The 24,895-nt window shown below is 41.9% G+C and overlaps 1 protein-coding gene across 4 annotated transcripts in view; it reads right to left on the bottom strand.

Annotated features, from left to right (window-relative positions):
* The window catches only part of tll1 (tolloid-like 1), a 34,785-nt gene that overhangs the window by 4,856 nt on the left and 5,034 nt on the right, over nucleotides 1-24,895 (bottom strand). For 3 of the 4 annotated variants that reach the window (XM_068322154.1, XM_068322155.1, XM_068322156.1), the window contains exons 3-19: nucleotides 15,849-15,971; nucleotides 15,548-15,628; nucleotides 14,783-14,956; nucleotides 14,566-14,683; nucleotides 12,656-12,834; nucleotides 12,234-12,339; nucleotides 11,425-11,549; nucleotides 10,126-10,241; nucleotides 9,787-9,889; nucleotides 8,960-9,076; nucleotides 8,740-8,885; nucleotides 8,278-8,473; nucleotides 8,044-8,169; nucleotides 6,867-7,027; nucleotides 6,564-6,744; nucleotides 3,110-3,235; nucleotides 1,014-1,141 (exon numbers count right to left, since the gene is read on the bottom strand). In XM_068322154.1, the coding sequence (XP_068178255.1) occupies nucleotides 1,014-1,141; nucleotides 3,110-3,235; nucleotides 6,564-6,744; nucleotides 6,867-7,027; nucleotides 8,044-8,169; nucleotides 8,278-8,473; nucleotides 8,740-8,885; nucleotides 8,960-9,076; nucleotides 9,787-9,889; nucleotides 10,126-10,241; nucleotides 11,425-11,549; nucleotides 12,234-12,339; nucleotides 12,656-12,834; nucleotides 14,566-14,683; nucleotides 14,783-14,956; nucleotides 15,548-15,628; nucleotides 15,849-15,971 (2,306 nt within the window). Of the gene's footprint in view, nucleotides 1-1,013; nucleotides 1,142-3,109; nucleotides 3,236-6,563; nucleotides 6,745-6,866; nucleotides 7,028-8,043; nucleotides 8,170-8,277; nucleotides 8,474-8,739; nucleotides 8,886-8,959; nucleotides 9,077-9,786; nucleotides 9,890-10,125; nucleotides 10,242-11,424; nucleotides 11,550-12,233; nucleotides 12,340-12,655; nucleotides 12,835-14,398; nucleotides 14,684-14,782; nucleotides 14,957-15,547; nucleotides 15,629-15,848; nucleotides 15,972-24,895 lie in introns of those variants that run through there. The other variant, XM_068322157.1, reaches the window with a different exon arrangement.

Below are 24,895 nucleotides of genomic sequence, written 5' to 3' on the forward strand. Positions count from 1 at the left end.
TGTGTACGACACTATCAGCGTGGAAGCCTGAATAGACTTTAGGAGGATTATCTGAAGCACGTTGTGTGAATGTGAGTCTGTTTGCTCCTCCACATTTTTGAATTTATGTTCCAGGTTTGAGATTATAGGTTAGTTTATAAATCTATTAGTTCAGTGACAAAACAATTGGAGATATTTTAAAGCTTCAGTGGTCAAAAATCTGATCCCATCAGCATGAAGGTGAACTTTGTGACCCTCGGACGACTTGTCAAGACATTGCGCGGATGATCGGACACCGTCTGTCTCCTGTCAGCAGAGGTAATAAATGAGAGAAAAACCTGACAGAAAAATGGAGAAAAAATAAAGTGGGTGGTGAAGGATTTGACTGCATTGAGCTCAACCTCACTGCCTGCCAGAATGAATCCAGATTTATTATACACAGGGTTCTATTTCCTCACCGCGAGCTGCGAGGCGTCCATTCGCTCAGGGTTCTCTCCCACATCGCTTTTTCAAAAACAAACCGGTTCGCGTCACTGAGTCCCAGGGAACATCGCTGGAAGAACTAAAACATGTGTCGTGATTGGCTGAAAGTCTTTTTGTGCAAACAATTGTGCAAAGAAATTCTTGCGCACAATTGAAAATAATTAAAAAAGAATCACCACTTCAGATAGATAGATAGATAGATAGATAGATAGATAGATAGATAGATAGATAGATAGATAGATAGATAGATAGATAGATAGATAGATAGATAGATAGATAGATAGATAGATAGATAGATAGATAGATAGATAGATAGATAGATAGATAGATAGATACAGATGGTCACTGCTCAAGGCGCTGCCCCGTTAAACAGACGCATACGTCCCCCCCCCCAACCTTTCTCACTCAAGTTCTGCAAGTGGAACAAGAAAAGGGGATGAAAGCCCGAAGCGTTACACGACCCCACAGAGAGAATTCTGTTTTATTAAGAAGGAGAGAGAGAACAGGAAGTAGTCGACTCCACCAGGCCTGAAATCTGAGCTCACACTTACGATCTTGACTCTGTGTCCCGGCGTGGCCGTGATGTCCCAGGTGCATTCCTTACGGCTGGGGTACTTGTCTGGCCAGTTGGGGCTGCTCAGGGTCCCACTAGGGCTGTGGATCTTATGTTCACACTCAGCTGGAATATCCACACACACACACACACACACACACACACACACACACACACACACACACGATACACACACACACACACACATTGAAAGGAAGTTAGAATCATGGCTGCAAAGGAAAAGGTCAGAGGAAATGGAAAGGAAACAGGAAGGAGAGAAACAAGAAGCAAAAGAAAGAAACGGGGCAAAAATTTCACAGAAGCACATCCTGGTGATGCGTTCTGTGTGAATCTCACATGAACACATGAACACATGTTCTACATAAACACTGCTAACAGACAAAGCTAAAAGGGATGATGATAACAAAGTGGTCCTACATGTCTTCCACTACCTACTGCATGGAAAAAGTAATGTTATCAAGCATAAATGAATATAAAATACATGCTGTTTTAAATCTTCAAATCACAGTTATCATTAATCATTAATACATGAAGACAGATCTCTAAAATCAGCAGAAGCTCAAATCCTAAAAATCTCAACCCTGAGCTGTGATTTCTTTTCCTACCAGAAATGTAGTCACATTGAGCATTTTGTACGTCCAACAATTTAAATCAAATCCCAGTGCAGATTTAAGATTTATTCTGGATGAGTTCAACAGAAACAATTCATCAAGGGTTAACTGAGTGATTTCATGAATGATGTGACTAATATATCCTTCCCCGTATCTAAATTTGATGAACGTTGATATGTTTGCTCTAGGAAGATGAGGAATAGGACTCTGTGTGTGTGTGTGTTCGTGTGTGTGTGAGGAAAGCAAGGGTGTGTGTTAGGAGTTAACTGAACGACATGGGATGAAGGGAGTATAAACAGGACAGCCACATGGATTCCAGAGACACAGCTTTTATTGAGACACATTGACCCCAAGTACAGAACGACACAGATGAGTTTACAAGAAGGTAAAAACATGAAGGAGAATCCTGCAGTGCAAAATACACAGACATCACATTCCATACACACATCCAGCATGCACTTTATTTATGACAAGGTGGTAAAAGTATATATTTTTTACATTATCAGCTATCGTCAAGAACAGGAAACCGTTGATGAAGCTACAGCATCAAGAAGTACCCATAAAGCTCAGGTTTAATAGATGTCTGTCAGTCCTGGTTACACACATCTGACAGGTCACCTCATGGGTTAACATATTATTATACATCCAGATATCCAGCTGTGTTAATACGTTTACAGAAATAATGTTTTTACGTACACAACGACGGACACAAGCTGTGCGATGGGAATAGGGTGACTCTGACAGGTTAAGGGGCAAGCTGGTCTAATCCACTTCATCAACACACACACACACACACACACACACACACACATATGAACATAGGAAGCTAGTGATGCATGTTCAAGCCCTCAGATGTTTGAAACAAGATCGTTTTTATGAGCAGTGTAGGGAGCCTTCAGAGAGGCGTTCAAAAGTTCAACTTCAAAGAGTCAAGTATATTATGTCAGTTCAAGAGCTGAGTGCGTGTGTGTGTGTGTGTGTGTGTGTGTGTGTGTGTGTGTGTGTGTTTGTGTGAGGGAGAGAGAGAGAGAGAGTAGGATTTCAATCAATCCTTATCCAAGATCAATACCTGAAGGTTTTTTAGACTCTTAAAGGGTCAAACATTTGAACGTGCTGCTGGTTTTATCGCTTCATCGGGTCAAAAGTCAAAGTCATTGAAGTCGCCGCCACGCGTCTTCATCTTAGCAGCTCAACATGACGCTTTCTGCAGCTCCGCTCACAACTTCAAGTCAGGAGTGTGAAAATGTTTTGTCCAAAAAAAAAAACCAGGCTCCTCAAATGGAAACGGCCAGCCGGGCGTCCGGCGGACTCTGATGCGAGTGGACGGCGTGATGGCTGTGCGACGGGCGATGGCCACTCTTGTGAATGAGCACGTGCTTGTGTGAATGTGGCAGCACACGCGTGTGCGGCCCACCGATTTTATGCCAGTGTGTGTGCTGATGCGAATGCGTGTGAAACCCACCTTCCTTACAGTCATGTTTGTTCTCGTGCAGCACAAAGCCGTGGCGACACTGACAAACGTACGAGCCCACTGTGTTGATGCATTCGTGCTGGCAGCCGCCGTTGTCCTTGCTGCACTCGTCTTTGTCTGTGAGAGACACACACACACACATGCAACACATCACTCATGTGGAGACAGCAAAAATTTGATGTGATGGAAAAGGGGGGGAGAAAAGGAGATATTGAAAAGGAGAAAAGATGTTAGGAAACAGAGACGACAGGAGTACCAGGTATGTAAAAAAAAATTGGAAACTAGGATGGGAAGGTTAGCAAGAGCGAATTAGAGGGATTTTAAAAAGAATTATCACCTATAGGTGCAAAAGATAATGTTCATGATTTATTTATTGAAATAAATCAGAGTTAATGAAATAGGAGTATTTATCACAGGGATTTAAAGCCTAGAGATAGTTAGATGACAATCCGCTAAGCACCCCTCTTCTCCCCAAGCAGCTTTTGTTCAGTCTGAGCTTAGCTGCTGTTTTTGGGTTCAGCAATAAAGCAAAAGAATCTAGTTTTATGTAAACCCAAAGTATGTGAGTGAAAGTGAATGATGAGTGATGAGTGCATGTAGATCTAGGTTCAGTATTTCTGTTTTTATCTTTTAGTTCTGAATCTAGTTTTAATTTTGTTTGCTTTTATGTCCTGATAGGTTTTTACTACTTAAAAAAGTCAACGTCATACCATTTTTATGCAGCAGCTTTCCCGCAATCCTGTAGAAGCAGCTACAGAAAAATGATGAATGATAATTCTATAATTATTCTGGTTTTATTCTGGGAATAATATTTGTAACTTAGTTAAAAAAAAAACAATCACAAAATTTTACTGTAATTTGTTTCTATGAAATTGGGTTATAACAATTTTTTTGGTCGATTTACTCTTCTTCTTTTTTTCAAAAGATGATTTTATTGACAATGATCATTGTCTTATTTTCAGAAAATAAAGCGTGTGATCTCGATCAGTAAAGTCGCCATCACTGCAACTTTTCAATGCTGAAAAAAGAAAGAAAGGTTAGACCAGGAAAAGGGATGGGTTCTCTGTGGTCGACCTTTGACCTCTTCAGACCATGACCGTTGATCTGGGGTCGGCTCTGCTGCTACAGTCGTAACAACCTGATGTGTTAACCCCATCACCTGAGAGGAAATTGTAAAATGTGACGAGAGCTGCTGTCGTCATGTTTGGATCCGTGCCTTTGGAAAAACACTGACATCATCTTTTGTTTCGTTTTTTTTTGGTGGGATAAGTGGGCACTTAGGACGTCAACCACATATTCCCTTCATGAATAATTCAACTAGATTTATGATCCATAAATCTTTATCGAACTACGACAACCCATTTTCTGCATCAGAGCCTGAAAGCAACAAGCCAAAAAGTGCCAAACCACACCTTATTAAAAGAGCGACACACCCGTGGGTATATTTATATCCTGCTTTACGACCTCATTAACCACTGTCCCATGGATCATATGTGTTCTGGATCAGCTTGTCATCATCTTGTAAATCAGTGACGTCTTGGTAAACCAGTGATCCAAACACGAACTAGAAATAAATCACCTCCTCCTTTTACTTTTTGCATCCTCCTGACCTTACGACCTCTCGTCAGTGAGGACGGGTGATGACAAGAAAACCTTTTACTGGAAGCTGAACAGAGGAGGAACCGAGCTGCTCGTGGAGAGGAGGTGGAAACACCGACTCTCTTTGTGTGTGTGTGTGTGTGTGTGTGTGTATGTGTGTGTATGGGGGGACGGCTGCCACGTTGACAACCGCCAAGGTGTCAGAGACAGACGCTGAGAGTTGGGGATTTACAGATGACAGCATGGTCAGACAGTGAGTATGGGAAGGGGGCGTGAGAGACGGAGGAGAGTGTAACCGTGAGAGACGGACTCCTATGATGGGATGTGGGGATCAGACGCAGATGTTCCAGATGTTCCAGCTTCCAGCTACTGAACTCCGGAGCAGAGCTGCGACTCATTCACGAGCACTCATGCGCATCATTTTAAAAATCAAATTAAAGTTGCTTCTTTTTTGACCCTGCAAGTTTCTGTTGTTGATGTTTTTAGAAACACACACACATGCGTGCGTGTGTGTGTGTGTGTGTGTGAGGATGCTCGAGCGGCCTTTCTGCACGTGATGCAACAGCCTGCAGCGATGCTGCCAAGACTACCCCCCCTGGGGAACAGTAAAGTTTATTTTACTTTTACTTTACTCACGTCTCACCTCAACTCGAGAGCTTGTGAATCAAACTGGATCTGCTTTTAATGAAAACACTAACTCACCAACTCGCCCTCTGTCGATTTCGACGTGTGTGTCGATGTGTCTGATGTGGTATTACTGTGCTATTGTGGGCTCAGTCTTACCCAATCACAGCCTAAGAAGCTTTGCAGGTGATGCTACACGGTTTCCATTGTAGCTTTCACACACACTCTCTCTCTCTCTCACACACACACACACACAGATTAGTAGTGTGTGGGAGGCAGGAGGGATCTCCCTAAAGTTACTGCATCCTTGCCAACTTACAGCTTCCAACAATAAGAGCCATTCACACAGCAACTTTTATCACACACATGATTCATAACGTCTCAAGCTCTACTACGGGGTTTAATTACACGATTCGGGAATTTTGTAGCTAGATTTAAGGAGAGCTCAAACAGCTGACACTTCACTTCCTACAAAAGATGAAGGAGAAGTCAAAATATTATATTAAAGTTGCCTTTTACATTTTTTTTTTCCATTTTCCTTTCAAGTTAAGAGTAAGAAAAAGGAAATTTAGATTTTTTTTTCTTCAGGGCAACTTCCTAAGTTTGTTAATATCTAATGTTAATCCGCAACAAATTCCTCCCTGTAGCTGTAGGTGGGGGATATTTGTCACGCTTTTTGATAGAGAATCATAGCAGTGTCCCAACCTCATGCAACGTACTAATTCAATTCAATCCAATTTGTTCAATAAATAAAGAATTTTCTGGAACTGAACACCGGTATTTATACGTTACACGCGATTGGGACAAAAGCACATGTTTCCCTCTGCAGGAGGATGGATTCAACAGCGATCCCCGTCCTTTAAAGGGGATCCATCCATCCCTTCGACTGCGAGGTTTGGTTACCTCCGACCTCCGACGAGGGCGCTGGCTTGTTGTTGATGAGGCCACGCGTGGGAGGGTGGCGGCGCTTTATGTCCTTGCATAACTCAAACACAATTATACGCTCCTGACACTGAGTCAGCCTTTCTGAGGGTGAGAGGGCAGAGTGCATGATGGGAGGCTGCAAGGAGCCGATGGAGACTCAGGAGACAAAGAATGACAGACAGACAAAACAAATGGACACTAAAAATACAGGGGTATGCACACATGTATGGATATTTGCATACGTAATCAACACACACACACACACACACACACACACACACACATGCACACACATTACCTGAGAAAAAGTGAGCCTTGAAGCCTTTCTTGGAGACGGTGTTGTCGGACTTGAACTCGATCCTCATGTTGTTGTATTGAGACGTGATGACTTCAGGGACTTCGGTGCCACAGTATTTACCGTGCAGCTTCGAGTCGGACGACAGGCCACTGCGCACCTCCACAAAATCATATTTACACACCTAAAAATACAAATAATGCTTTTATTTTAAAAAAAACAAAAAAATGACAACTCCCATCTGGCAAATGCTTGACAATCTACTTTTACGAACACACAGAAACACACACACACACACACACTCGCCTCATTTCCCTCCAGCTCGAAGGTCTCAAACTGCATGGAGATGCGGTACTGAGTGGGGGCCACCACCTGCCACACACAGTTCTTGTTGGGCGGATACTCCTTAGGCCAACCGGGAGTGCTGATGGTTCCGTTCAGCTTGGACAAAAGGCCGCCACACGCCGCTGGAGACACACAAATTCACAAACATGGCTGAGAAATTGTATTTTTGTAAGCGAGGAGAAAAGATGTTTTGATGTTTTGCATGGATTTTGGTTCTGGTGGGGTCCTCCAGAGATGGAGGTCACTCAGCTAAAACCTGCAGAACTGCGTGACAAATTTTGCTGTGTCCCTTTATTTTACTTCGAATAATACACCGACTATTTGTAAAATGTGTCAAACTCAATGCAAAAGCAGGCCAAATGTAGCCTGCCACATCATTTTATGAAGGTCTGAGTGTATAAAAACAGGTGGGTCAAAAGACTCCTTTGATCCAAAACTATATTTCCCACAATGCAGTAATTCAGCCCATTTTAACTCTGAGAAAAACATTTTGAACAAAGTTAATGTCTTAACTTGTTTTGATGTTATTGTTCTTTATTTGTTTGGATTATTGATTGATGGAGTTCTGTGGGATTTATAACCCGACAAATTAAATTGATTTATGTTATAACAGAACAACATGCAAACATATTTTTTCTGTGCAACTGCAATGTTTGTAACTTGAATAAGTAATACATTCAGAGTTATTTAATATTACGGAGTAGTTACATTTATTTTACATTATATTGAGTTATATTTAGTTACATTTTTAAGTTATATCTGGCCCTTTGAGGACAGCAATTATGCTCATGTGGCCCTCAGGGAAAATGAGTTTGACACCCCTGGTTTATAATAACATACAGCAAAACCATCCTCTATCACGTGTTGCCTGAGAAGTGAAGCAGCTTGTTCACTGGTTCCAGTATGTGGGTCATTACAGCTATTTGATTTATTTCATGGGATTAGAGGATTTTCACAGCCTTTGTGCCGATGCAGCGGTGAGGCATGTGTCACAGGGATGTTTTTTCCTGTTGATGGGGGCGGATGTTTTTTTTAATTTTATTTCTCACGACTCATATCCTACAGAAACACACAGAGGCATACAAAGGAATGTATATACAAAACATGTATCCAGTGTTGCACAGACACACACATTTACCTTCACAGCTTTTTTTGTCAGGAGCTAGTTCATAGCCCGGGTCACAGGCACACTTGAAGCTGCCAAGAGTGTTTACACACCTCTGTTCACATCCACCATTGTCTGGCTTGGAACACTCGTCCTCCTCTGGAAAACACAGACGTCAGAAGCGCATTGTACACACATGGAATGTTTCTGGTTCAAAGCCATGAGATCACATCACACACACCTGCACACACACACACTCGTACACACCTTTGAAAAAGTTAGCGGCAAAGCCGGCCTTGTTGACCGTCCCATCTGACACAAACTTCATCCACAGGGTGTGTGAGGTAGCGCGGACATCCTCGGGTTTGTCGTAGCCACAGAATCGACCAATCAGAGGGCTCGTCTCCAGAGGACCGTCCCGGACCTCCAGGTAGTCGTAAGCGCAGCTGTCGTGCCTTTCGATCTACAAAAGATGCGACGTAGAGCAGAATGAGACTGAAGCGAAGGTGAACTTTGACCTTACATGTGTGACATCATGTCGGACACAGACTGAGACATTTAACACATTGAATACTTTATGGGATTCAAACTACAAACCCAATCCTCAACAAACCTGCTCTGTGTCTCTCACACACACACACACACACACACACATATACATGCAGAAGACGTGCAGGAGAGAAACACAAAAACACAAGTAAAAACACACACACATAAGGACTGAGTCACCTCGAAGGCTTGGAAGCTCAGTCCGACATTGTATCCCTCAGAAACGGTGATCCTCCACACACACTCTTTGGAGGGTCTGTAGTCATCGGGGTAGTTGGGAGACTGGATCTGCCCTGAGTCTTTGGTGATTTCCCCTCCACAGATCGCTTCACAGGAGAGATCTTAAGATATTAACCGCATCGACCAACAACATCTTCATTAATTCAATTAAAGGAATTACCTTCATAAATTGCAGCGAAGCCTTTTCCCACCCAGTTGCTGCTGCTGCGGAACTCAATCCACATCCGGCTGTCAGTGGAGGTCAAGATGTCAGGAACTTTATCTCCACAAAACCTGCCTGTTAGGAAACACACACAAAAACACAGAATTATATTTTAATTCAATTTTTTTTTAAATTTTATGTACTGATTTTAATTCCCGCAGGGAAATTAGTGGCGTTAAACATACATTAAACCAACAGCTTCCTCTATCATTTCAATACACGATATGGAGGGTATGTACTAAATAAACCAGCAGTAAAAAATCAGAAACTGTTTCCTGAGGCATTAAAAAGTGATGACAAGACCAGTTTGCTGTCCCACCAACGATGATTTCAGTAGGACAACCCACCGTCTTATTTTCCAGAACCACTTACTGGAACCCAACTTCAAAAGCTGCATGAGTCACAAACCATGGCAACAAGCATGTTCATCACTTTTTTTTTTAGCGTCTCCTGGAAGCAATTACTGTTATCATCTGCTCTTCTTGGTTGTTTTGTCTCACTTTGAGGCCTTCTTTTAAAAAAAAAAAAAAAAATGCTGCACACATGTTGACAATCTGTTGAGGATTATCGTCTCTGCCTGGCATGAGCTTCAATGTTTTGAGTTCTCAGGGCCTCCGTATGTAACGGTCGCAGCGGTTTTAGTGATCTGAGGTGATGACAGCGTGTCATCAGAATTAAAAAGCTAATGAAGATTTATATTAGAAAAAGGAAAAAAAAGAAAAAAAAGAAATGCTATTCCATGAAGAATTAAAGCTCACAGCCGGCCGGCGGTGACTTGATCTTACCGAGCAGCGGAGCTTTCCTCCAGTATCCATCCCGAACCTCTATGTAGTCGTACCAACACAGACTGCTTTTATACAGATCCATGGTGGTGAAGTTAAGAACAATCTGGTGGAGCAGAAGTCAGTTTGTCAAATCAAATGAAATATCATCTGTCTAATCACAGGAACACACTTTAGCCTCAGCTAATCAGCATGCAGCTGTCATTTATTCCCTCTCTGCTGTGAGCATGGTGTTTTCATGTGAATGTTTCACGACTGCATCATAATAGCTTCTATGGGGCTTTGCGTGTGCGTGAGTGTGTGTGTGTGTGTGTGTGTGTGTGTGTGTGTGTGCATGCACACCTTTTCTCCAGGTGTGACAGATATCCTCCAGACACAGTGTGTATAGGAAGGGTATCCATTGGGGTAACCGGGGGATGAGAAATTACCCGTCGACTCTTGGAGCGTCTCTCCACATGCTGCAACACATACACAAGCCCGAACGCACGCACGCACACACACACACACACACACATACACACACACACACACACACCAAGATGGTATTGCATGAGCCTTTCAGTTGTGTACTGTGCACAATACTACAGAACACATGGCTCTGATATCATTTATCATGTATTTTGTCCAAACAAAAGGACAAACCACCATCTGCCAAAGTTTATTTTTATAACATGTGATCAGTGCGTATGGAAACTGTTAGTCACGTATCTCTAATTCTGAAAACAGCAAAGGAATTAAAATTACCCTCCCAAACAAAATCACATTTCATGTTGGCTTTGACTTGTTTGGTTCTGTATGGTAGATGCTGCAGTATGTTTGCTTTCCCTTGCAGTCGTTTCTGTAAGTGAACGACAGCGACGAGCAAATAAGATAAATATACTGTGGCTGGAACGGAAAAAACTGCTGTCTTTATTCTTTACTGCTGGTTTAATGCTGCTGCTCTTTCTCAAAAGGAGGTTAGCCAAATATGCCCGTCCAATCCCATCATCCATGCTGTTCCTCCCTCCCACAATGCCCTGGGGCTCGCTTCATCTGTCAGTGAATGTGGTATCACTCTAACGTGGCCTTATAAGGTTGAAGATGTGTTTATTTCCAGCTGGGACGTAAAAACACCACCTTGTTCTTGCTCCAGAAACAGAATGGGGTTTATTAAATTACATATAGTGTCTCCTGTAATACTGTTACTGCATATAACGAGCTATTAATAGCAGATGAAGACATAGAATTAGAACATAAGTGAGTAAAAACACAAAAAAGCAAAAACGAAAAGACGTGAATTTATGCGGTTTGTGTCAGATAGAGTTCATCTCGTGAAAGAAGTGTAAAGTGTGTCTGACAGACACAACTGATGGCTTTGCGATCATAAAACGCCCCAATTCCACAGCTCTGCTGTAGAGCGGGCCCAGATCACGTCAGAACCTCACAACTGGGACCGCGGGGACAGGCAGAACCGCACGGAAGGGAAGACGGTGAGTAATATGTGCGAAACCGAAAAACAGAGAAGCACAAGGAAAAACAAATTACTCAACGTCACCCCTGTGCCTCAGAGAGTGGATGGGTGGGAAGGTTTTACAACCAAGATATGGGCCAATAACAGCAACCGCTTCAAAACACACGTACACATAGTAGAAATATCCATACCTGGACATCTATACAGCTTCCTCGCCTGTGCAATGTCTCCTTTGCTGAGCCTGGTCCGCTGACCAATGGCAGGTCGGACTCCGTTTTCATCTCTGGATGGAAGGATTGTGTCGAGGAACATGCCCCTATGGGAGGAAGAGAGAGATTTAACACACAACATGGTCTGATTCAAAGAAAATCAAATAAATATTTTATACAGCCTCAACGCTGGGCAACAGCTGTATGACCTCCTTGCAAAAAATTGATCACCTTACAAATGTTCTGTGTTTTCTTCTAATTAATAGGAGGTGAGTCGGATCTGGCATAAAAAATCTCCAGACGTAAGAGGAAAATGTTTTTTTGGGACACAGCCCAGAAAAAAGAAAATTATCAGAATTTGGTCACAAACCGAAAAGACACAACTTTAGCGTGCGTCAATATTTCCTTTTGTCTTTTCTCATTTATATATATTTATAAATTTCTCAACTTATTCCGTAGAAAACAAGATTTTTCAACACATGTAAGTGGGACACAACGGTAAGATACATCCTGTGCTGGGATGCATTGGTTTTGTTACACACTGGAGCTAAATCATATGTAATCATATTTAAACATATTTTTAACATAAACCTAAACCTGCCCCAGGGCGACTGTCGTTTGGTTCGGTATCTATTTTCTCTCCACTCCACCCCTTAAAACCAGACATCAGCATGGAGAAACATACAAAATCATCACCGCTTTAATGCAATTACAGACTTTAAAAGATGACAAGCATTTGTTTTGCCACATTGTCTGTCTCGTGCGTTTTACGTGAGAATGCAGCTGGTTACCGTGAGAAGGTGTTCCTGGCGTAGTGCATTATGCTGTCAAAATCATACGGCTCCCCGAGGGAGTTGACCTCACCTGGCTCCATCTTAAGGAAGTTATATTCCTGGCCTTGGAAGATATGAACATATTCACACGCAAATACACACACACAACCAAAGATAGTAGCATTAGACAGTGTGTGCTGATACAATGACACTTTATATGTCCACTCTGAGTTTGCTGTATATGATAAAGCATATAGAGCGATAGAGACTTGTAATTTTAATGTGTTGCTAAATAAAAGCTTGGGTTGGCTTTGATAGACTGTTTAATTTCACACCTGTCAGATAGCGGTGAGAACAGACTTCACAGTCATCAAAAGCCTCATTCACACCCACAAAGATAGAAACAGTCCTCCAATAACATCTGTGGTATCAAGTCTCACCTGGTTGGATGTTATCACGGATGATGGTCACGTGATCGTCGCGGTCAGGACGCGTGTGCTCGTGCCAGAAGCCTATGACGTGACCCAATTCGTGCACCACTATGCCAAACTTGTCACAGTTCTTGCCTATGGATATAGCCTGGGGCCCGTTGCCACGACGACCCACATAGGAACAGCACCTAATAAGAATTAGCAAGGAGTTACTACACATTTGGCAAAGGAGAAGGCATTTGTAATGCTTTACGGACACACACACACATACACACACACACACACACACACACACACACACACACACACACACACACACACACATTCACACAAACACACAGCCTTTTCAGGATTTCCTTCCCCTGTGCGTTTGCCAGAGGAGGAAAAGACACACCGACAATCCTGCAGTTTCACAACCCAGCGTGAATAAGTTGTGAATCACAGAAACAAAGCAAACACTTTTTTTTTTCTGGTTAGCCACGACATACGTGCAAGGCTAACAAATCTGATTAAAGTAACCCAGTGAGCTGATTGTAGGGTTAGGATCAGCAGTCACTGGAGTAGATAGAGTCTCGATTCACAGTATTCGCAGCTGTAGCTTCAACACGTCTACTGCTACAGATATAATGTTACCATGATCAATACATTGTTGTGCATTTCCTTCTCTTTGTCTCTGTCTGGCACACATGCTGCAAATCCAAGCTGCACGGTATTTTATGCATCAGATTACAGCGTCTAATCTCCAACGTCGGCCAATCACAGGAACTGAAGCAACAGGCATCATCTGTTAACATGCAACTCTCTTGCTCCTCTAGTTGCATGTTTCGTTTTCAAAATCTAATATGTGGTTTTGATTTTTTTCGTTTTTTTCGTTAGTTGGATTTCTTCTGATTCTGAGGTGCACGTATCCCGAAAACGGCATTCAACATTTAAATTTTTTAAAACATTCTGATTAAATAGATTACATAACATCATCAGGCTCCAAATATTATAGAGGGAGCAAACAAAGAGCGTATATTATAGTGATGAACATTCTGAGATACTAGACTTGCTTGAACAAAATCCTCCAAAAACAAATTTGCTGATATAAAAACACAACAATATAGATAAATAACTATTTAAATAACAAATTAATAAAAAAAGATCACAAGGGTTTGGTCAATAACAGAACGGTATCCAGATTTGATATCCTGTGCAGTCGACTCATGTAAAAATAATAAACACAAATGATGCTGAATGTTGATGCTGCTGAAAATGATTGTATAATTTGGCCCTTTTAACGCTTGTAATGATGAATTACTTTGTTGGGCACCCTTTAAAATAACATTTTAAGGTGTGAATCATTACACTGTGATCTGAAAATTGCTGATTTATCACAAAAATGAGAGATTATGCCATGAAAATTCACCTCACTGTGCCGTTTGTTTTAACAGAAGTTCATCTTTAGCAGAAGCTCGACATGCTGTTTGAGTCAAATGTGCTGTGAGAATTTTCTTCCCTGATTAAAAACATCCATTCAGCTCTAAAATATTTTTCTAATATCCTGAGCATCCTACTCCTGCATCCTTCTAAAGAACAACAGCTCAGAGAGATAAATCCCAGCATCCTGATTTCAAAGACTCTAAAAACTTCCAACCAGTGCCACCACTGTACAAACACACTATGACCCCAAGGCGCTGCCACAAAACAGAACAATGCATCTCTGCAGAATATGAACGAAAAAAAAAAATGCACGAACGTAGGAAAACATACACTGTGCAACGTGATTGGTGGGATGGGGAAACGGGAGCAGGACAGGAAGGAAAGTGGAGCCATTGTTGAGTGACCATATCGTCTCTCGCTGTGACAAGGTTACAACTGGACTCTGGAGACACAAACACACACAATCAAACACATGCAAAAAGATTCATCCCACTCACCCGCAGGGTCTGTAGGTGAACACGATGTAGCTCTCCTCATCTGTTTTCTCAATGAAAGTGACGCATGTCTGTTTCTCCCAGTGACGCATGGCCTGCTTAAACATCGCCCTCTGGCTGCCTGGAACACACACATTTCACATCTGTGTTCACACAATCGCACAGAGGTGAGCGTCTCAGCATTGGACAGAGCGAGCAGCGATCCACCAGAGCCGCTCACCGGTGAAGTTTCCTCCGATGACGTAGGGGATGACTCCTCCGGGCCATATCCTCTCAGCTCGGGATGTGGCCGCTCGAGGAGAACGGCTCTTCACAACATTCCCAGTCTTCCCACTTTTCCCAGTGTGGCCCTTGGGATTCGCAGCTCCCTTGCTGGAGTTCTTGGGGAGATAGTCTGCAAGGAAGGAGAGAGAAATGGTAACCATATCAGCCTGTAGCCCACATTTTCATTTAGGTTATGTTTAATCAGAATCATTACTGATCAATCAATGTAAAGATCAGTTTATAAATGAGTTTGGTCTCAGAATAGAGGGTACTTAAATTAATGGATGAAGCATGTCAGAATGTAATCTGAACTAGAACGGCTCTCAGTAGAGCACAGACTGCAGCTCCACCAAGGTCCCGTTTAATTCAATCACGCCTGTTCCAAAATAAAACTTTTAACCCTATAAGTATCATTTAAGGTTAATGAATTTATAATAATCATTTAAATCTGATGGATCTGAACCAAAACGCACACAAGTATAGATAATAGTTCCCTATATTTTTCATTCCTTCAGAAATGAAATGTTACAGAAAGTTAAATAAAACCCCAAAATTTAATCAAGTTTATTCTGGGGCAGCACAACAACAACAACAACAACAACAAAAAACCACCCATCAAGATTCATGAAACCAATTCAGTATTGGTCTAGAATAATCCTGCAGATCAATGACTAACACTTCGGTGGAGGTAATAACCGTTTAATCCAGCCTGAGTCCTTACCAAAGCCAAACCTGTGTATTCTCTCCAGCAGTAAATACAAAGATCCTCTTTTCTTCGAAACGTCATGCTCCTCCAGGCCACCTGAAACACACACACACACACACACACACACACACACACACACACAAACACACACACACACACACACACACACACACACAGACACACACACCAGAGCCAAGAATCAAAACACAAACAACCAACAATAAACCCGGATGACCTCAGATGCATTGGTTCCCTCGTCTATTGTGGGGCCGATGGGTAGTGACAGACTTTAAGAGGAAAGTTAAAATCCTCTTACCAGATGTGTGCCCTTGTCGGGAGTGTGTGTGCAGATGTGTGTGCTGCGCGAGGTCTATCGTCCTGTCGATCTGGAACATGCGCAGGTCCTCCTCGTCCAAAGCAATGTCGCCCCAGAATGCAGCTGGAAATTATTAAGAGACAAACACCCGTCACCGTCAGAGAAATGGTTCATATCTTCTACAACCATCTTTAATCACCATTAAGGATAAATAACAATCAGAAATATAAGTAAAAGAATCAAAGGTTTGAAACGGAGACAAAAACTAAAAAATGTACAAATGCTTAAAAAAGAACTCATGTGAAGGTGTTTAACACCTGGGTATCAAAACCTGAGCAAAACTGAACTGGATGAGATGTTTTTCAGACTGATGTTGTTTTATTTTTGCTCTTCAAAGTCACAGATGCACCTGCACTGAGGTACATGGAGGTGTCAAGGAAGTAAACCCTGGCATGACTCAAGGCAGCTCAGGTGTCTTTGAGCCCTCCTTTGGTTCCACAAACACACCCAAATACCTTAAAATGGTATTTGGGTGTGTTTGTTTGCACATCTTTCTCCCTCCCGATCCTCCTTTCCTACCATCCCTGGTGGTCTTACTACCTTTCACCTTGCCTTCATCCTCCCCTCGTCAAATCCCCTCATCCTTTCTTCCTCCGTTTTTTTTTCCCCCCAAAACAATCTGGCTTAAATTTTCAGCATGACTCATACTCACCATCCACATTAAAAGGATGTGTTCACATTTAATGACATCGCCCTTAAAACAATTACCCACATGACCTTGCGTATAGTAAATCGAAACCATTATTGGTCCCTGAAATAACACCCCCCCCCCACTCTCCTCCCTTCTTTTTCAGAGGCTGTGAAATGATCCTCTTTTTAGAGGATCAGATAGAAGCAGAGCAGGAGTTTCTGGCACAACTTTATCAACATCCAAGCTGCATGGAGAAAGGAAAAAGAGGTGGAAACACTAAAATATCAGGAACAGTTCTAGAACTAGTAATAAAACTTAACAATACAACGTTATTATTTATTTTTATTACTGGTAATAAACTTGTTTATTACTGGTAATAAAGTTGTTCCTAGTATCAGTATCAGGAACAACTTCACTCCTAGTAATAAAATCAAAGCTGATACTACGAGTGTTGCAGTTTCGTCTCTTCAGATAATAAACATCCTGACAGTTTGACATTCCCCAACATGAAAGTGTAAAAATCATTTGCCAACATTTAGAGCATCATACACCCTGATCTTCACGCTACTGACTTTTAAACAGTTTGACACCTGAGACTGTTGCACATTTTATTGAGCCTCGCTTTTCTACATGAGGGTTGAATTGTGAGAAATCTACACAATATGTTAAATTTGTAGGCAGCGATTATGCCACAAACGGGGTCTCCATCACAGGATTATTGTGCAATTGGTGAAAAATGGATAATTAATCATCATTTTGATGCACAGCAGTCATTCAATGGCAGATCTGTGGGGAATCTGCATCAATCTCCAGGTTTGGGTTGTGCAAACATGAAGACACTGGAAGTAACAAGGCTGTTCCCAATCTAAAACCACTCTGGTTCCCACAGCCGATTTCCCTGCATCATCCTTAAACCCCCCCCACTCAATCCTTTCTGACTATGGTTTGTTTCAACATGCATGTGGCTGCATTTCCATCACACAACCTTCAGCATCATTCAAAGCACAAATTTACTTCCCCCCTCCCCTGTGGAGCTACAGCCTCTAAAAATGAACAAGTGATTGATAACCATCACTAAATGATTAGCAGAGCTATTAGCTGAGTTAATGCCCTCCGCAGGGACTCAAGACACTAATACATTAACAATGGCATGGGAGAAGCTTGTCACCTGGCTAATCAGGATTGCCACTAAAGGAAACGGGGGGTCAGAGTGCCATTGTTTTCAACCGCAGGCTATTGTTGCAGCGAGCAGAAAACCACAATGAACACAGATGGTTTACAAATCATCATATCAGATACAGACTGAAAGTGTGTGGAGCTGAATGGAGGTAAATGATATCTTGTTCGACGGGGGGATAATGTCTGACCTAAAGGGAAGGGCTACTGCAAGATATTTATCATCTGCAATATATCGCTATTATTGTAAGTCATGGATCTATTCAGGGTTTACTTTACAACCATGAAGAAATTACATTAAGTTGAATAAAATCTATCACGTATCATTCAGAACACATTTTGGGGAAGAGGGTCATTCCATTTCTCAGCTATTAGATCACAATATATTATAATTATATGCTTGATTTTACATTAGATCCAGTGGTTCATTTGCTGATCCAAGAAAAAGCAGTGGAAATAGAGTAGTTTGCTTTTTACATGCAAACAAACAGGATATAATATTGGCATTACTGAGCTTTAAGGCTGTGAGTAAGAGGATTTTGTTGCTGTCAGAGGAGTCGGGCTAACTGTTTCCTCCATGTAAGCTAAGCTAACTGGTTGTCGGCAAAATGTTGGTATTTAATGTGCACCTATGGAAGGTCTCATCCAACAAAAAACTAAAATATCCTAAAATGTCAAAATGGTGCATTATAAAATTATTGAGTACAGTATTTAAGTATTGAGCTTTTGGAAGTTGGAAGTTGGAACCTTAAAGTTGAAAGACCAAATAAATAATGACGATTGTAATTAAGATGATGTCTTTTCTGGTTTCATCAGTTCAGCCAATCATATCTCAGGAACCTTTTGGTTTTTATAAAAGTTAAGCAACACACAGGTGCTGACATGGATTCATGTTGCTGACTTTTCACAAGTTAATATGTCACACAGCGAGCGAGGATGCTCTTGGAGACAAATCATTTATCATTAGATGATGTTACATTAACCATCGATCCACCAACCATATATGTGTGCAGACAAAATGAGTTCTTTGTGTGTAAAGAGATTTTTTTTTTTTTAAAAAGGCTGCATTCAGTGAGTCACTAGGCGAAAAACCATGTGCAGACACACAGCGTATAAAAGAGGTTTATTTGCCTCTGAAGAGGGTGATGTCAGAATGGCTTCACCATATAAAGCCGCAAAGTAACTCAATTACACCATCTTCGACTCAATTTGCAAAACGTACGAGACAAAGTCTACCGGCGCTCCCTTCTACTGCAAAAATGATCAATTATGGGCAAAAAAAAAACTCATCAGCAAAATTATGATAAATATATCAGATCACGTCTGCATCTCTGATGATGTTCCTCCGGCTTTTGTGTCTATTTGTGTCATTAACACAACTTGTAGTTTTGTGAGTGAAGAGCTAAAAGTTTTACAGCGAAAAGGCGCTGACACAAGCAAAGATGCAAAGAAGAGGAGTGAGAGCAGAGGTAGTAAGTTTGGCTCATTGATTGTCGGGGTTCTTTTTAATCGAATGAGAACCCAGAAATAGCCCAAAGTCACGCCTGCGAGCGAGGAGGGGTGAGGGCAGTGATGCAGGGAAATGCAGGAGGATAAGTATTGATCCAAAAACCACCGGGTGACCCAGGAGACCTGCATCATGCTGACCAGGGCCTTACTGTTCGTCCTTCAGCAGGGGCACTGCAGCAAACACTCGCACAAACACGCACTAACACACAACTACTTCACCATTTGTGCGTCTTTATTTCAGCTCGACAGAACCATAAATACAAAACAAACATTCAGGAAGAACTTAAATGCTATTTAAGAGTAACAGGTTAACAACAAACATCATCAATAAGAAAAATGAAATAATCAATGTGTACTTACTGGAGTTTTGGATATATTTATAGCTTTAGTTCTTTGGTTTTATGAATTTTTTTCACATACTTTAATTCTGTCCTATCATTTATTTGTTATAATCAGCTCAAAGCAACTGTGTGCAAACATATACTGCATATATTCAAAATTTTTCCTCGTTGTTCTTTATTTTTATTTGCATTGGCGTTCTCTCAAACTATTGACTCTTGTTGAAAATCTACTGAGTTATCTACTCATTTCATGAGTGTTGCAATGACCAAACTAGTAGCAGCTGTAGGCGCGTGATTGATGATGTGATGGGTGGAGTGCAAATAAGCGCAATGTGTGCAATACATGGTCGACACAATAAGTGTAGTGCGTTTGTCATTTGCATTTTATTTACATTGCAGTATTTGAATACAGTGGTGATTAGAAAAAATGAGTGTTTTGTGTGCATGTCTCACAATTAAAAAAGTTACACACATTTAGCATTGATGTACTTTTAGATCCCAGATTTATTGGTTCAATTTGACATTTTTCAAACACAACAGGTAATTATGCTGCTGAATTATACTTTAATGCTGTACTCACTGGGGTGTATGTAACACACACACACACACACACAAACACACACACATGTAACTCACTAAGCTCCTCATTAAGGTCATCCTGCAGGTGGGCTAAGATGTAACATTATATGTTTTGGATATGTGTGTGTGTTCGTGTGTGCATGTGTGTGTGTATGTGCGTGCGCACGCATGTGTGTGCGCGCATTTGGACTCTTTTACGCTCACATTATTGGTCTGTGTGCGCTCTGTGTGTGACTTATGAACATACAGTATGGGATTATACCAGCTGCGTTTGAGGCGTCTCTCATTGTGCAAGCTGCTTTAGTCACGTTAACCCTTTGAGAGCAACGACAGGTGCCGCCGATCAAAATAGAAGTACATCAGGACGGAAGGCAAAATGATAAAAGGCTTAAATACACAATATTGTACAGCCAACCTGGTCATTAATGCAATCCCCCTCCACACAAAAGTTACATATTTTGACTTAGTTTGCCAATTTGTATGTTAAAAAAAAAATCAAACTTTAATCCAAAGTGCAACAACCGGGGTGTGCCGTCGTAATGGCTTCCCTCGGCCTGCTGGGAATTGTTAATGAAAGTCCAAAAAAAACAAATTGTTCACTTGTACCTCAAAATATGAAGGGTTTGTTAGAAAAAAAATCCCTATTTGTGACATATAAAAAAGACATTTTTTTCTTCATTCTGTGATTATGTGTGGATGCCAAAAACTTGTGTCTGATTTAGAATAACTTCAGATGATTTGAGGTGACTGCTGGGCCCTGGTGGCAGGAGCTCAGTCCACTGGGTCTTGGGGCTGGAAACTGGACGATGGCTGGATCAAGACCCATGTGGGCCAAAAATATATGGAGTACGAACTGCAGGGGCAGCTGCGGGTTTAGCTCCTGAACAAAGCAGAGGTGCCCTTGAGCAAGGCTACGCCCCCACAAGTTGCTCATTGATGTAGCTGCCTGCCACTCTTCCATCGTTCTTTCTCTGTATTGGCATGCCTACATATAATGTGTGTGTGTGTTGACCTATATATTACACATCTGTAAAATGCATATAGAAATAAATGTGTACGGTGGCACACACTAAAGTAACCTTTTTATTTTCTTTTGATATGAGCTCCACTGAGTGACCGTTCCATCCACATTACGTTATGTGAGTATTGCAGATGGAACACATATGCACCACTTTTGCGATGTAAGGTGTTGCAATGTGAAGAGATGCTGGATGCTGTAAAGTCATCTGTCAGAAATGTACTCTTAGCAAAAACATTTAAAAAAATTTAGAAACTCTGTCCAAGTTCAGAAAATTCACACCCCCACCCTTCTGCAAGCATCTGTGTTAGCAAGGAGAGAGGATGATATAGATGAAACAGTCACCAGCAAAAGTTCAGAATGTGTGTCTGTGTGTCTGTGTGTGTGTTTGTGCTGCCATTTTCAACACCTATTTTCTTTAACAGATCTTGAACATGCATCCGCAGAGTTGAGGTCAAAGTCTGACATCTGGGATGTCTTCAAAAACATCATGAATCACAAACACACACACACACACACACACACACACACACACGTGCTAATCATCAGTCGACTTAAATATAGTCCCAGACGCTAACAAAGACCCAATTACACCATTCAGGACTGACACATTACTGCACACTGCATTGTGTGTGTGTGTGTGTGTGTGTGTGTGTGTGTGTGTGTGTGTGTGTGTGTGTGTGTGTGTGTGTGTGTGTGTGTGTGTGTGTGTGTGTGTGTGTGTGTGTTTGTAGCGTACAGTGCAGGGATAAGCGCGGGCAAAGTTTCTTCAAGCATGAATGCAGCTAAAAACAGATGGCAGAGCAGCGAGGCAAACAACTGGATGTCTGAAGCGACCCGGAAATAAAGCACAGACGGATCATATGTTTTTATTTTTGAACTTTAAATCACCACAGATCCAACTGTGTGTGCACTTTGGCGAATTGCTAAAAGCTGACAAGAGCACATGAGATCTAAAACAAGCACCTGTGGTGGAGAATGCACCAGAATATCAGTACGACATACACAGCATGAGGCCAAAAGAAGATGATCTAAATTACAAGCGTTCAGGAGTTACTTTGCAAATTGAGTTTGTATTTTGGTTAAACTGTAAGTGGATTAATGGTAACACAGTAAATTAGCGTGACACACTGTTGGGTTCATTCTTGCACGTCTCATGTCATCAATATGTCTCTGAAATAAATCAGAATTTTGCTTCATAACCTCTGGAGCACGTCAAGTAAAGGATTCCCGGCTTTAATCTGATAAAATATCAGTTTTGTGTTCCGGACTTGTTTCTGCTGGTGAAAAAAAAAAGTCCATTTGTAGGTTTGACTTTAATCTACACCTTCCGGCAGTGGCAGTGAGACCTGCAGGGGATGGAACTGACAACTTCCATTAAGATTGACCTTCGACCTCCTGAACTCCAACCGATCCAAAGCCTGCTGGCGTTCTTTCTCCGTTAAAACAAAACACAAAATAGAAATCGCACGAGTCCAGCTTTTCTACATTTAGAACCTATGCTGCCCCAGCTAAGCAGAGATGCTGCATCTATGATCACAGCTGTGTTCCTCCAAATTTTAGGAAGAGCCGGGTAAAAAACAAAGGATGACTTTTCCTCAGCCGATAACAACGGGTCTGTACTATAAATATCATCAGGAAAAGCTAGGTGACATAAAAGCAGTCAGACATTTAATAATTGAGCAAAGCGCGGCAGGTGGGTGGAGTGACGGTGACGCTGACTCATGGCTTCTGCAGCTCTGAAACAATGATGCTCCAAAACAAACAGTGAGCTCTCAGCACGGGCCGTGGAGTTTGTGCTGAGGTGGGAATCCTGAGGAAGACTTCGGAAGCTCGGTGGCAGCAGCACTCTGCTCGGGAAAATCCTGTTTAATATAATATGAATGAGACCGCTTGCCCTCTCCCTCACACACACACACACACACACACACACACACACACATACACACAACAAGCCACAGTGTCATACACACAGCGCTCTAGTTTCCTTCCTACTGAGGGATGGGGGAAGGGGTGAACAGTAGCTGCAGCTCACTGTCACGACATGGTGGACAAAAAAAACTCCTATGTTCATGCACATGGACGCACACAAGGAGTTTGAACACCCAAAAGAAATTAGAAAAACATCAACCTCAGCTTTCCTTCGCTTGCATGCCTGTTTAAAACATCCAGAAGCACAAAAGTTGACACAGTTGTGATTTGAAGGCGTTCTCTCTCCCTGTTTCTGCATACATATGTGTAATGTTTCCTATATAACATGGACCCATGTCTCATTTTCAAAGCTGGTGCATGTGTTGCCAGCTTGCTAAAAGCTTTTATATTGGCTGTTTGTGGTGACTGAGTGCAAAAAAAAAAGAAGAAGAAGATTTTACATGAAGTCTTGTAATTCGGCTTTTAACAACGTCTCGTTACGGCCTGCCTAAACCAAAGGCGCTGCACTACAAAGGCCGAAACCGAAAGCACTGAAATGTTAAAGAGGTTGTACTGCAATAACGTGAAATGAAAATGTTATTTTGAACAGCAGATGTTGGGGGCAGAGAAACCCCGACCCTTCAGCAGAACAAGCTGCACCATCACCATCAAAACCAACGCAGGGGTCAACCAATGATTCCACAGGAGCCGAGGAGAACAGAACATAGGTACTGCCATAACGGGGGTCCAATGGTGACCAAATGGTCAAGTACGACCGCCACTTGTAATTTTATAAATGCATTTACTGATTCTAATCAGCCTTTAAATTCCAGTTAGTTATACGTTATTTTTTGGCATCTTAACTTAGACGGAGGAGCTTCCAGAATCGCTTTGTTCAGTCGGTTTTATTTTCTGGAGATATAACACCAGAAAACATCTCTGTGGGTGACAAGGGGTATATCAAGGGGAGTCTGTCCACATGAAAGACAGATGCAAAAGAAATAAATGTAGAAAACAAACCCATCCGACTACAACCACTGTGTAAGAAACGCCAGATCTGTTTGTGTAAATGAGAAACAGAGATTTGCAGTCACGCCGCTCAAAAAAATACTAAGTGAACACATGATGGAAGTTCTGATATTGACGGCATAAATATGATCTGGTTTTATTCCACTGGAGTGATTGGTTTTTAGCTTGCAGTGAGAGCCGTTCACATGGAGGCATAAACAGAAACAGACACGGCTCCTCGCAGCTCGCTCCTTAATCCCTGCAAACCTCAAAGCTCTGCAGAAATTAGCCGTCGACAAACCCTTCCGCTTGTAGTGTTAAACATGCACTTGATGAATGAGCATTTAAAGCAATTAAAGTAAGTTGTCTACGTTTCCTGCTGTAGAGGAAGTAGGTTATGTATTATACCATAGTGCAGCACACTCCTCTCATACTCCACTGTTGTATTTGGAGAAGAGAACAGGCGGTCGATCTTTTCGGGGGGTCACTCCTGAAGAAACGACCTGCAGATTCATTCGGAAGTTGCGGTTTGTTTAGCTTTCACTCCGTTTGTGTGAGCATTTTATGAGAACAGTGATTTGGAAGGAAGCATGAATGACTCTGGAGTGAGCGTAGGGAGCTTGTGCACATCTGTATGACGGTGTATGTGTGTGCGAGCGTGCGCGCGGGTGTGTGTCATCTCCAGCTGAGTAGCAGGATGCAGACAACCAGGAAGAGATAAGCTTGGGTGAATGGAGTGAGCTCTGTGTGTGTGTGTGTGTGTGTATGTGTATGTGTGTATGCCTGTGTGCATGTGTGTGTGTGTTCACGTAGG

The sequence above is a fragment of the Antennarius striatus genome, chromosome 8 (assembly GCF_040054535.1).
Source record: "Antennarius striatus isolate MH-2024 chromosome 8, ASM4005453v1, whole genome shotgun sequence".
Classification (NCBI taxonomy): domain Eukaryota; kingdom Metazoa; phylum Chordata; class Actinopteri; order Lophiiformes; family Antennariidae; genus Antennarius; species Antennarius striatus.